Here is a 14,769-nt window from a genome sequence, read left to right on the forward strand (position 1 = left end):
TTTGATAGAATTATCATAAATGTATTTGTGGAAAGTCGGTTGGATACACTACATAGAAAACTTAAAATCTATGTATTTTACGCTTTTCTATCAAACAAAATAACATTACTATGAAAATGTTCAGCGGATGCTTTTGTTTATCATATGGCAAATCGTCATTGTGTAGTCACCCTGCAGACGATCCTTAATGCTATCACATTGACACTTTACCAGAGATATCTCAAGTACACATGTGTCTTCAAGTAGTTTATTGTTTTAAAAAAAACTTAACATAGCAAATTATAGCCTGTAGTTAATATTTGTATGTAGTCTGCAGTCTATGGCTAAATACGATTTGGAGATGCCAGTCAAGACACGCGGAGTTGGAGTGTTTCTCGAATTAAGGAAACGGCTTCAGAGTGGACTTCTAATAATCGGGTAAATGTTTGTGTTGGATTTGTTGCAATCAATTCGCGTGTTTTTACGATGCATTGCATTGCACACCAGCTATGCTAACCCATGTCAGCATGGTGAGCGTTGACTCGAGCTGTATAACAATTTGGTATCTATCAAGACCATGCTTACCTATTGTGTGAAAAGTACAGCGTTGCAGTCTAATTGGACATCGGTTTGTCATAATAAATAAATTAGCATTTAGGATTTTTTATTATTTCAACGATCGTATATATCGTGGATATTCTGATCATATCATCACTATGCTGTCTCCATCCTTCACGTTGCAATAATGTCTCAGATAATTTGTTCACCCCGTTGAGGTCATATAGCAATCGAATTATGTCCTCATCTTTATGCAGTATAATGGACGTACCATATTGTCCCAAGTTTGACTTCCTGTTATTAATAGAAGATCTTTGGTCGGAGTGATGGGTACAGTACACAAATAGGACACTAGATGGGGAGAATAGAATTAGATATCTTAGGATCAATTCGGAATTTAATATTTTAGGATCAATTATCACCATTCTCACAACATATTTTACAGCTGTAGATATGGAATTCATTGATATGGAATTCATTGATCTTGTGCAGCTGTTAATCAATTGCAGTCCAAGTATATTGTGTTATCTTTGTATTTCCACTTTCAATATTTGTGAAGAAGAGTTTATTTTACACTGTCACAATGCTCTTCAGTACTTGACTAATGTCAAATAAAAACAGTCTGATTATCATCTTTATCGAATTGTAGACAGGTTTGAATTAGGGCTGCACAATATTGGAAAAATAGCATTGAAGCTGCTCGTTCCATAATCGTAATCTCATTTTGAAGTCTCTTTTGCTTTTACAGATGTATCATGATCTTTCCTTTCTGTTGTCTAGGAAAGATGTTACTGGAAACCCCGCTGATGTGTTTGTGACCGGTGGAGATTCCTCTCTTAACATTCGGACCCCCACAGACGAGGTGACCTTAATATTGCCCCCAGGAGTCTCCTATGTGGATGAATCCTGCATTCTGACACCTGGGGGAGAATCCTGTGAAGAAGAGCTTCATTTCAGGCTGCGAATAAGTGTTTCAAGTAACACAATTGAAGGTACTGCTGGATATTAGAAACTCAACCCGTAGCTGCATTTATTTATCATAGTGCTGGCGTCAGGCTGAAACCTTGTAGTACCTCCAAAACAGCCAGTTTTCAGAAGATCCTGAAAATATCAGGTTTTTTTGTTCAACCATGAACATGCATCGTCAAAAAGAGCAACATTTTCAAATTGTGATCTATGACGTCTGGCCTGATGCCAGCAATATGCAATAATGGACTAAGACAATGAAAGATTCTGGTCATACGCACATCATGTAGAAACCATTGAAGTTAACTTTATGAGAAAACCGTACCCACGAGTGGCTGATTACATCTTGTCACTCACAAGAGTTCCATATCTTGCCAAATTCTCATAACAGATTCTGTCTTTTCTCAAAACACGCTTACAGCTAACTTCTGTCATTCATTGAACTGTCAAAATAAAATTGGTTTTGTGCTGTTTGCTTATTAACGTTTTTCTGCTCTTTTCAGAGACTAACAGTCATTTCGCTTTGTTTTAATTGTTTCCCTTTAGAGTCCTCGGACAGAACACTGCGGACTCAGCAGACTTATTGCTTCTACTGTCAGAGCTGTACGACCAGGCTGCTCGAGGATAGGTGAGGAAAAGACAATCACGGAGGAGCCAGTCTGGAAATGTGATCTTATCACTACTACTGCTCCTCGTCAGGAAGAAGTGGAAGGTTTTCTTGATGGTGTGACCTAGCTGTCTACAGGAATAATAGATATATGGAGCTGGAGCTAAAATTGTCAGTTGATGTAGAGTCAGTATAACATAAAGGTTTACATTACCTATTGAAAAAAAAAAAAACGATTGTATTTCCCGCCCTGAGGTGGTCCAGCGGTATTGGTCTTATTGCCTTCAGCTCATAGATTTCTGTGGTCAGCAGTGTGATATGCTGAAAATTACAGTGCCAGCATTATGGAGACTTTTAGCCTCTGGTTATGCTTTTCAGCAGTGACCTACTAAAAGTTGTCAAACACTTCCCCCCCGCTCTCAACAAGGGCAAGTATATGTCGAGTCGTATGTAGAAAACCGAAGGCGGTTGCAATTAAAACAACACCATGTGTCAATGCGATTTGCAGTTAATTTAATGCTCTGCCATAATAAGTTTGCTGCAGATTGTCTCTCTAATAGCGATTAATGGAGATTAATGGCTCAGTGCTTGTTTTGCTGACGTTGTAATACGTAGTTACTAAATTGCTATTAGACAGAGAAGAGTCATTTGTATTTTTTGAGGAATCCAACTCTGAGATTGCTATCCCACTTGCAGTATCTGAGATTTATCTTTATTGTATGACATAAAGATTGGACTTAACTAATTGCCTCAACTATACTGTGTACATACAGTCTGATTTTCACAGGTTGTATTTTAATTTGTCATTACGTTTGTTTGTTTCAGGTTATTTCAGTGACTGTTTTTTTAATCAAGGAGATACAACAATTATTACCATGTGTGTACATATGTGATAATAAATTATGGACTCTGTAGATGTGACCAGTTTTGTTTGGAAATACTGTTTGCAAAATTAAGCCATGTCCAAAACATGGCTGACCTCATTTGATCAATATCTCATGTCTTCCAAAAATGTGCTAATGAATTTTTTGTAACAATTCTTTACTTTCAGATTGTTTAAGCGAGTGCTTCCTCTCCCTAATGGCAACTGGAACGCCATTGTGGACGATTGGTGCTGCCACCCAGATCCTTTCGCCCACAAAAAGATGCTGCCCCGAGCTGAAGATTGTTTAGTGGGCGACACCTTCTTTCTCCTCACCAGGGATGGCAGCTGTGACCAGACCCTTCTTCAGGAAGTGAGCCCTGCTGACTCGCAAGATAGTCAAGAGCCAAAGGTGAGTGACATGCAGCACAAAAAAGGATAGCTGAGTTAACCAAGGATCCAGCTAGAACAGCAGAATTCTAAGATGCAGTGTCAGAATGTACTCTAAGTGTGCAATGCTCAGTTTTTGTAACACAATTCCTGATTTAGGATTGCTAGAGGTAGTAAAAAATATCACTTTGTAAGTAGTATATCTACACAATTTAAGACACCTTAACAGTGGCTCTGAGCCGTGTGTGTGTGTATTTTGAAGATGAGCATGAAAAATGTTTTAATTACAGGATTAACGGACCTTTTCAAAACCCTGTTGTATACGTACAACCACCAGTACTTTTCTCTGAGTATGAGTAAAAGGAAATTCCTGCACTCCCTGGAGAAAGATTAATATGTATCTGTTTGGCAAAATATTCTTTTCCTTGAGCCGAGTTCTAATGAACTAAAGATTGCTTGTTTTTTTTTTAAGGCTGTGCATGCAAAAACGATGTATAAAGTGTTCAAATGTTTCTTTTGTGTACTTCATGAACAGAAAACCTGCCGCAGACTGGCACTTGTGTCCTGCATGAGCTGTTCCTCAGTTCTGGGAGAGGCACTGACACCAGGTATGTTTCCTGTGAGTAACTGGTCCTCAATAAACCTCTATCCCCAGGTTTTTACGAGGTGTCCTTACTGTGACTTGCAGAGACGCTGAGATTGTACATCACACAGGTGGTGGTGGAGTCCAGCGTAGGGGACACAAAGCCAGAGTTGTCATTAACCAGGTAAGTCCAATAGTTGGCCATTTTCGGTAAATGCAAGGAAATCAGGAGTAAATAAAAAGGGCCATTCAGCCCTGAGGGATTGTTGGGTTTTGAGTGTCTCGTTTATTGTGTAAGTTCTTACATACAAAGTAAATTCAAGGCCATTTTGTAATTTTCACGCTTTCCAGTGCTTCCAAAAACATTCGTTGAAATCTAAAATTAACAACTATTCATTCATTTTTTCATTTGTTTTGGATAGATCTCGCTTCCTGGAGAAGACTGTAGCAGCAAGGCTTGCAGAGCTGTCCAACTCAATGAGCTCCTTCCACTTTTCTGTCCAAACAGAGACTGGAAAAACCTTCCTGCTGGTAAGAACAGGATTAAAATATAGTGTGATATTTAATCAAATAAAAGTACAATTATTTCTTTATGCATATTATTAGAATAACTTTACTGTATTGGGCTTAAGTAAAGTTAGGATGTTGTTGTTTTTTTCAATTCAACAAAGTCTTGCTGTGTGACAAAGAATGGGTCAAATGTGACTTAGTCCTTTGCACAATCTAAATGCGAAGTGACATGTCTGCTACTTTTGCAGCTCTGGCTGCTGAACAGCGATTCCATCATAGCATCAGTCCCAGAGTGGTCTGCTAGCACCCACACTCATCACAGTCCATCACCAAAGGTTGCAAGAGCCCTTAAACTCCTCTACATAGCTTGCTCTCAGATGGGGGCTCAGCAGCAAGAGTAAGTAAATACATCGTGCACATTTCTCCTTTCCGTTTTCACTCCTTCTTGCCTTCATCTGTCATCTTTGCATGTGCATCTGCTTCATCGCCACCTGCCATAACTCAAAGCAAAGGATGAAAGACTTTTTACAGAGTTTGTTTACATCGTTTATTCACAACAAAATACGAGCAGGATTTTCTTCCCAGGTGCTACAAAGGCAAGAAGATGCAAGATGCACCCTATATGCAAAAAAAAAAAAAAAAGCATGAGGAAAAAAACGTGCTGCGCTGATATGCTAATAAATGTCCATAATTATTGTTCAGGGATGGTCACAATGTACATCTATCAATGTTCAGCCACTGTGACAACTGTTCAGGAACTCTGAGAGTCAGCTGTAGCCAATCTGATATGAGCAACATTTGCCTCACACAGAGTGCCACACCATTCCAAGACAATGTTCCATATTTTTCAAATGACATCTCCATCAAATGTCTTCAGTTGTCTCTTGGCATGCACTTCTTCCATTTGTTTTGACCACTATGACTCTCTGTGTACCTTGCTGTGATGCATTAGAAGGGCGTCAGTGGATGCGCTGCATGTGGTTCTTCATGCTCTGTAAATCAGCACCCCACTGGAAGAGTCTTCAACCCTCATTATTTTCAACTGACTCAGCACTGGTCGTTTTTTATCCACTCTGCTGTTCCCTGCAGCCGAGGGCAGTCAAGTCAGAATGGGGAAGTTAAGCTATTTCCAATGTTTTGACAAAGTTGCTGTCAAAAAAGTAATAAAGCTCATATAACCCTGCCTTTGCTAGAAAGTTACTATATAGTGCATGTCTAAAGTTGAGATTCATAAAAAGATGAACTCTTTTAGGATTATTTTCACACCAGTTATGTGAACAGAGTTAAGAAAATGTGTCATGAGATGGCTGGCCACAGTGGCTTTTGATGTACACATTCACTGCCAACCGAGTAAAATACGTCAATAGCCGTCTTGAATGAGTTAACAAGCAAACTAGTTACAACTACTGTAAATTAACGATGCGTTCTGATTGTTCCTCCCAAGTAATGCACTCAATTAGGCCGCCTTTCAGCTCTTCAAACAAATCTTGCTCAGTGTTGACCAACTTTAAATTTGCCTAGGCTCTCATTTTAAGACAGAAATCTCGCAGCATGCCAGCAGACAAATTTCACAAAGAGGTATCATTAAAAAGATTAAGATTAAAGATTAAAGTCCCAATGATCGTCACACACACCTGGGTGTGGTGAAATTTGTCCTCTGCATTTAACCCATCCCCGTGTGATTTTAATCCATCCCCTGGGGGAGAGGGGAGCAGTGAGCAGCAGCGGTGCCGCGCTCGGGAATCAGTTGGTGATCTAACCCCCCAATTCCAACCCATAATGCTGAGTGCCAAGCAGGGAGGCAATGGGTCCCATTTTTATAGTCTTTGGTATGACCCGGCCGGGGTTTGAACCCACAACCTTCCAGTCTCAGGGCAGACACTCTACCACTAGGCCACTGAGCTGGTAATGATGATGCCCTTATTTCAAACGACTCCTAAATGTCCTTAGTATAATATCTGGGTTGTTTAATTGATCAAAAAAGTGGATATATCTGCTTTATCTGTAAAAGTGGTGAGAGCACAGTTTTAGCACAATGTCCTCCCCCATACTAATTGGCAATACGGGTTAAGATTTTGAATGACTGGTCTTGTTCATAAAACAAAATTCTGAGGACAAAAATCTATTTCAAACAACATAATTTACTTGTCCTTCCTCACACATAATTAGTCTGAAATTATAAAAAAAAAGATGAATAAATTCATTGTTATCCTTTGAGTAGCTTTAAGTAAACTACATTTATTGAAGACTGGGAAATGCATAGATGGTGATTATGCACTGGATCAAGACAAACCACACGTGTCAACATGTCTGCAGTTACATGATGACGCATCAATCTTTTGACATTCACTCACTCTATTCACTATTGCAATGACGTGTACCGATGCAAACCACAAGCTGGTTATCTATCTGCTTTAATGTCTTGTAATTCTGCACAGTTAGTAGTTAAAAATGGCTCTATTAAAACTGCAGTGAAAATTTTTCATCATGAGCTTTATTGCTGCTATTTCAGGCTTCCCGGTTGTACTGAACACGGCTCTGGCAGTGACCATAAATCATTTGCTCTTTCTACGTTTTAGCGTTGCCACCAGCTGGGAGGTCAATGCCACAGGACACTCTGTGGTGCTTCCTCTGAAGGTATGTGAGGAACTTCTGCAAGTGATTGAAGACAGCAATGCAACAATTCCTGCGTCAATGCGTCACATGAGAGCCTATAAGGTGAGACATAACCCTAGAATTACAATTAAGACTTGCATGCTGGGTCCTTTGCGTCACTGAATCAAAATGATATCAGTCTGGGTACTATCAGCAGATATAATTTAAAGAATCTTCACATGTTCTCTATCAGCGTAACACAACAATAAGTATCTCGGCCAAAACCGATCACCCCTGGCCCCCACTTACACTATAGTTGTGACCTTTTGCCCATTAAGTTGAAGTTGGCAGTGGTTTTATATGTTATAATTGATTTTCCAATTCAGTGGTTTGCAACTCTTGCTTTGAGTTTTTTTTAATGGGTAAAATGCAATATGTCTCAGGCCTAACCTGATCTTCAGTCACCTTTTATCTATAATTAGAACAATATCTATATTTAGCCTGAGTCTCCTTGAGAACGTATTTGACCAGCAAGGAAATGGGTAAAAATTAGCTGACAACTGTAGTCTTAGCTTTTCTAAACACAATGACAGTCGGTAATTAGTAAATATTCTCCAATTCCTCCTTCGAAAATTGAAGTAGTCCAATTACTTTTCAGTCTGACAAAAACAACATGACAGCCTATTTATTCAAATGAAGAACTGTTTCTCAGAATTAAATTTTCATATCATTGTCTAAAACCTCAAGCCAAGAGAGTAACAAAATGTATTGTTAGGGCAGGTTCTTTTTTTTTTTCTTCACCCTTACATACTGGAGTAGGTTGTCCTTAATGTTTAGCAACATCGCTGTCTGCAGTTGCATAATGACTGATGTGGGTGAGACTGTTGTGAAACTGAGAAGGCTCCAAACACAAGGCAGACATGGGACATAGTATCTGTCGGCTTGCTGGAAATGGTTACAGTGGCAGTAAGGACTGTGATGAAATGATACACTCAAACGTTTCCTGATTGTGGAGGCCTGTTGGGAAGTCGTCGGCAGAGGACGGGAAGGTAATTCGATCACACGACCATCTAGAGTTACAAGAATTAGTTTGAGGGTATCTGAGATCTTCTTTGAAATGGTGAAGAAAACACAATGGTACCCAGAGCGTCGCAGAGACTAGCCAGAGGGCTTTATGGGGGCTTTGGAAATATCTAGAGAGAACATGATACAACGAATGCAGAAAGTAGACAGTGGTCTGTAGTTTAGGGTTTGCTTTTGGTCCACAAATGGTGGTGAGACAGTGTCTTTTACAGCATACAGTATTATCGACGACTATATGGGACTGATATGCAATAAATATTCTCATTAAAAGTCGGTTTTTGATTACCTTTATTTATGGGGCACTTCTAAAACATCCAGAGATGCAAAAATCCGATCTCTGAAAATACACTGTTAAAACAATTATGACGTACGTAGAAACAGGGAACGCAAGAAAACAGTAGAAGAATGCTGAGAAACCCAAAGGTTAAAAATGTTATTGTGCCCTAACTCGGAAATGTCACCGTGTATAACTATTATATTTAGTATTGTTGAAAATGCCTTTATCGGTAGATGTGAAAATTTACATGTGCTACCCTAATGGAGTTGTTTTTTGGTATATTTGCACTTTTGTTAGTTTTACTTTTAAGGTTCCATATATAGAGAAATAAAAAGTCGATAATGATGGCCAGGACAACCATTTCCCAGTGAACTGTTCACTGTTTTCAGTAGGTTACTAAACTAACAATATTGCTAAACCAATCAATTCGACATCAGCCCAAGCATGTCGGAGAAAGGTAATTACAACTTTTTATTGCATAATGCACTTTTACTAGAGTACATAAACCGTCTCACCAAAATCAATCGAGAGTATCGATGCCACAATTCATTGTACATACTAGAAATGAGGTCGCAAGCAAACTGTACGTTCCACTCACTCGAATTTCTATGTTGCTTTATATGTAGTTTGACTCCAAATGTTTGACCGTTTTTAGTTTCTGTGAATGGATTCAAGACCGCACCATAGCCAACCCAGTATGCATTCTTGACAGTCTTTTGTTTTCTGTGCTCCGCACCTTCTATTCCTGGACCCACCAGTGTAATGGGGTGTAAAGTATTTTGGCTTGGTGTCACTTTGCCCCCGGCTCATTAATCTGCTACTTCTACACCCTCAAGGCAATGCCAAGTCACTTAGTCAGAAAAGGTATCAGAAAGTGATGCTTTTCACAATACGTTGTTTTGTGAATGCATGCTTAGGCGTACAAATATGTGAACAATAAAAGCTTTTTGGCTTCGCCCACTACACTCAAGCAGTGATCGAAGTGTATGGCTATTACTATTCAAGCAGAGTACATAGCTGTAAGTCCATTTATTGGCCATCAATACTGTTTATGTACTGTGTGCAGTCCATTTTCTTGTTTCGTCAGGACAAATGAGGCAAATAAATTCCCGTTCAAAAGTTTGGGGTCATCCAGACAATTTTGTCTTTTCCGTAAAAAGTAACATAATTGCACACGGGTTTTCAAGTGTTTTCTAATCATCTATTAGCCTTCTAACACAATTAGCAAACACTATGGACCATTTGAATACTGGAGGGATGGTTGCTGGAAATGGGCCTTAATAAGTTAAATATTATCCTCATTAAAAAAAAAATAGGGATTTTATTTTAAAAACAAGGACATTTCTAAGTGACCCCAAACTTTTAAACGGTAGTGTAAATCTGAATATGATATCAGGCAATGAGTTGGGATTAGGCAGTTATTTGCCTGAAGCTATCAGTATAAAATCCTGTTATCCATTTCTAGTTTGGTGTTGCCAAATTAACAATCCTCTACATTAACCACATCAAATGGCTTGATGAGAACTTTATCCATCATGATGGGAAAAAAAAGATTTTTGTCATGTACATGTTTCTCACATCTTCTCAATTCTAATGACAAGAGCCTCCACAGTAATATATCATAGTAAATCATAAGAACAAGCTGAACAGCTAAAATTTATCATGAGTAAATGACAAAATAATTTTTATTAATAAGAAAGCCCTGACTTTGCCGATGGTTAATTGAAGAATTAATCAACCAACACAAACGACAGGCAAATTGGAACTGCAGCTGTTTTTCTAGAATTTTTCTGACAGCATGATTGCTTCATTCACGACCCAAGACCGGACTTATAGAAACGTTCTGTGCCATAGAAAACTATATGTCTTCTATATATTTTTTTCCACCTCAAATTGTTAAATGCAGTTGAACTCAGCATCAATACCAACATTTGCAAACTGGCCTGGTCAATGCTACCATTATTATGTGTTATTATGGAGATTTGTGCTGTGAAGGACATATATATTGATTTATGGGATATATCGAAAGATGAGACTCACTCTCATTCATTCTCTTTTTAAAATAGACCCGGCAGACATGCCTACTGCTTGCTTGCTCTTGCTGTCTTAAACCAGTAAACTAATTATTTGTCTGTGTGAAAGCTTCTGTGCATTTGATGGGCTGCAACTTGCAATGGCGTCACGTCACGCAATCGTGACACAAATCCACTGTCCAAACTCGTGTGAATTCTAGAAGACCCTCACCTACTGCAAGTCTGTAGTGGAGGCTGCACAACTCAGTCGATCGATCCTTTTCCATTTGATTATCTGTCTGCAATGGAGAAGCAACATAGGCCAGGCTAAGCCTGGTCAGGGCGGTGCAGGGCCGAGCCATTCTGGAAAGCAGATTCTGGCTCTGTGTTGTCTTTCTTCACTTCTTATCTGACTGATAGAAAAGTTTGTCCTTTTGGTAATAGCAAAGTCACCCTGTCACCTGTGGGGGTCTTCAGGCATCAGACCTACCCATTTCACTCTGTCCTCCTTGCTCATGTCAAAAGCCAACATGGAATCTTATTGCAACATTGAATCATCTGAGTCATCAGTCATCCACCATCATTGTCATCACCTCCAGGCAGGACATTAACCACTCCTCAATCACTAACCTATGTGTTAAACTGGAATGAGGAGATCATCTGACCTTTGAGGCTTACAGCCAACACTTATGCAAGACCTCCTTTTTTTCACCTCAGGAACACTCCAAAACTTCACCCCACACTCACTCTCTCAGATTTCAAAGAACTTCTTTGTTACCTCCAGGCTGGACTATTGTAACACGCTGGTCTTTGTGATACTGCAATACATTCAGATGCTGCAATACATCCAAAATGGTGCTGCTAAAAAAGGTTTGACCTCATCACACCTGTCCTTGAATTCCTCCACTGACTCTCGTCTCACTCAGGTTCAAATAGAAAATTCTACTGCAGTCTCACCGGTACCTTCATGGAGATGCAAAGTGTTTTGTTTTTTTTGTTTCATTTTAGGCCTATTTTTTCAAATCTCATAGTTTTTGTTGATGTGTAAACTGTAGCGTTTTAAAGTTAACCGTCGGTGCGTTTATGAATTTAAAAACAATAATCATTTTTATTACGATTATAATTTTGAGAGCGCTTCTCCATATTTTCTTACTCCAGTTTACTATCTCATTTGGTCCTCCCCTTTGGACTGCTATTTTACATTAGTGGCAGCTCACCTCCATTTGCTGTTTGTTATCATTTAGATGAATTATCGTTGATCCGCCTGAGTGGCAAGCAAGAATTGGCATGGGAACACAGAAGACAGGGCCTTGAGTGAGGCAAATGCCCTCATCCATCATCCCAGTGTGGAGCCCGCGGTGGAACACAACTATTGTCTACAGCAGGCAAACAGCCAGAAATAGCAGATGGAGGAAGTGAGATAGGATCAAGCTTCGTTGAAGTGCTTTCTGTGCTTGATTTAGCTAACTGTGTGGTTTTGAACTTGTGAAATCCCTGCCACCTGTGGGGGGTTCATTTGAAGACCCCAATTACTGATCAAGTGTTGCTGTGCTGATTAGTGGCCCATAGCACACCAGTGCATCTGTGCTTTTGGGAATGAAAGTTCAGAGAAGTTTTCCAAAATGCTAAAAATACATGTTTGTCTGTGTTTAGAACTTAACCAATTCTCTTCCTGTTGTCCTCAGGTGGCTTACCTACAATTGTGAATGCTCAGAAGAGTTGCCGGGATTCTGAGGCCCTATTTGGTGGTCAACTATTGAAGCAGATGAGTGTCCTTCCCTTCGTTCGAAAATATGTAATTTCTGTGTACTTAAAAAGTCATTAAAACTACATAAGGATTCCAATTAGTGCTATTGATAGAAAGTGGCACTAGAATCGCAATACTTAGTTGTATCCTATTTTGATAGTATCATAGGTGTTTTGTAATTTATCCTGTTCAGAGTTGAGTTTTGTATTTTTCTTACACATTTTCACTAAAAGAAATTAAAGTGTCGATTTTTTTTTTCTCAAAACTCTTCCTTTCTGTCCATCTATTTGCGGGATCTGCTGCTTGGTGAAGCTTATTTTAGAGACTATGCGCAGCAGCAAATCAACCACTTAAGGGTAATTACATCTTGTGAGATAAGTGTAATTTTGCATACTATTTGTTCAATTTTCATGCATATTGTAATGGTAATTTTTGTTAAAAAAAGAATAATGGTATAACATTGAACATGTTTTTTTTTAAAGTCTTAATACATCTATCTGTAATATTAATAATGCAATTTGTTTGGTCTGTTTTGTTCACCCTAATGTTGTGTACACCCGAGATGGTTTTGTAAAAAGCGAATCGCAACAGTCAAAAACAGCAGTTTGGCCAGTTTTCACAAACCACACCACTCGTAGTTAGTATGTCCCTTAGCTGTACTTAGATGGTCACATGTATTTTTTATTGGAGCCAAACCACTAGCTAAACTGTAATATGAGTTTACCTGTCTGTGGGTTTTGTTAGTTAGATTCTTGTCTTCATTCCATGAGGTGAAAACCATGCGTTTTTCCATCCTGTTGTTGTCAACGTCATCAACAAGATAATCCATTAATTCAAATTAATGATCTTCCGAGTTGCTCTCATGCTGTTGGTGTTTACGCAGAGGAATGTCCTTGAAGGGATTTATGGACAAATTTGGTGAAAAAAAGAGACCAAAACTTAATCCCAGCAATAAAACTTTGAGAAATCAAAGAAATTACATTGTGTGCCAGGCCTCCAAATTTAAGCAGACACATTTGTGATGATGACATGAAGCAACAGCAACACAAAAGTAACCAGTAATATGTAAACGGGAATAAGCATTACATAACGTTTAGTTTTTCTGAACCAACCTGGCGTTAAGGGGCTTAAATATTGGTTATCTCAGCAATAGATCAATGGCCAATTGTTTTTCTTATCCATGTAATGTTCTATGCACCTCTATTGTTCTGTATTGGGATTATATTCGGTTGTCTGTTCCTTTATTTTGGTTTTAGTCTGTGGATGTGTAACACACCAATTTGCATAATTTTATGATATATTACACGGTCAGGCCATCTCCAGTCTATCTGTTTATGGTACATTAGCTGATTGATTTTGTAGCAGATAATTACCCTTGAACAATAACTGAACAAACTACTATCCTTGACTTCTGATTTCAAAACTATTCATCCATTTTGTTGAGTACCGTAATTTTCGGACTGTAAATCACGTTTTTTTCATAGTTTGGGTGGGGGGGGCGACTTATACTCAGGAGCGACTTATATACATATATATGTTTTGGTTTTTTTTCAATTTTTTGGGCATTTTATGGCTGGTGCGATTTATACTCCGGTGTTTTGTAATTTCAGACATACATTTCAAACATAAGCCGCTCGTGAGTATAAGTCGCACCCCTGGCCAAACTGTGAAAAAAACTGTGACTTTTAGTCCGGAAAATATGGTAATTTTATCTACATATGTTCCATCTGACCAGAAAGCATATTTGCCTGCCTTCTCGCATCTATTTTTAACTCTTCTTCGCAGGAAGAAGGGGTTATTGTTCTTGCCTCCGTTTGCAGAGATCTGCTGAACGCTGATGCGGCAGGTGACAATTACTCCAAAAACACAGAACTACAATATTGTGCCTGCTGAGATGGCAAAGCAGAGCATAAATGGGCTAATTAAATACATCCACTGAACTGTCAAGAGCTTCTCATTTCTTTTCTGCCCTTTCTCCACGAGTGCATATGAAGCGGGCTTTAAATAACCAATTTGTTTCAAGCATGATGAGCAGAGGAAACTGTACACAGCAATAACCACAATCCGATGCCTTGAGGACTTCCAGGTATACTTTGTATTTGTCCCATTGATGATTAGAAAGTGTCACATTAAAAGTTTTTGCATAGCACATTGTTGCCTGTTGACAGCATGCAGCTCATTAGCCTTTTCAGACGGTTAGCTTGTGAAAACATCAGCATAAATAGCTTATTCTTTTTTTTTTCCTCCAGAATTTGTAATTAAGGTCACTAGAAGGGTTCTTGTTTACTTGACTACATCTGCACTTAAAATGTAGGCAATTATGAGGAGCAGCTACTACGAGTGATAAAAGCTTGAGGATTATAATGACTCCATGCAAAATCTAATGAGAGCCATTTCAAGAACTGTTCGGTTTTGATTGGCAGTGTGAACTACTGTACAACCGCATTAATATTAAAACTAAATTTTACTTCCCCTAAGCTTTATAGCATAGTGGCATAATGAAACATTCTGAGAGCTCCTTGCTCATTTACTTTTGGAAGGCTTTTGATGTTCAGCTATAGTTCTTGGAAGTAGATTGGAATTCAGTCTCTTCGTGGTTG

General features: G+C 38.9%; 1 protein-coding gene across 2 annotated transcripts; it reads left to right on the forward strand.

Annotated features, from left to right (window-relative positions):
• The first annotated feature begins 128 nt into the window (after window positions 1-128).
• ube3d (ubiquitin protein ligase E3D) lies at window positions 129-14,116 on the forward strand. Of its 2 annotated transcripts, XM_061288245.1 has the most exons (10): window positions 130-417; window positions 1,318-1,529; window positions 2,050-2,131; window positions 3,162-3,384; window positions 3,898-3,970; window positions 4,051-4,129; window positions 4,368-4,476; window positions 4,704-4,852; window positions 7,035-7,173; window positions 12,108-14,116. In XM_061288245.1, the coding sequence occupies exons 1-10, from the start codon at window positions 320-322 to the stop codon at window positions 12,126-12,128; spliced, it is 1,185 nt and encodes a 394-aa protein (XP_061144229.1). In that variant the 5' UTR covers window positions 130-319; the 3' UTR covers window positions 12,129-14,116. The 2 variants fall into 2 exon arrangements, with proteins under 2 accessions (XP_061144230.1, XP_061144229.1); XM_061288246.1 differs by lacking the exons at window positions 7,035-7,173; window positions 12,108-14,116 and adding an exon at window positions 5,408-6,049 and having other exon boundaries at window positions 129-417.
• The last annotated feature ends 653 nt before the right edge of the window (window positions 14,117-14,769 follow it).

This window comes from Syngnathus typhle, linkage group LG10 (assembly GCF_033458585.1).
Source record: "Syngnathus typhle isolate RoL2023-S1 ecotype Sweden linkage group LG10, RoL_Styp_1.0, whole genome shotgun sequence".
NCBI classification, from domain to species: domain Eukaryota; kingdom Metazoa; phylum Chordata; class Actinopteri; order Syngnathiformes; family Syngnathidae; genus Syngnathus; species Syngnathus typhle.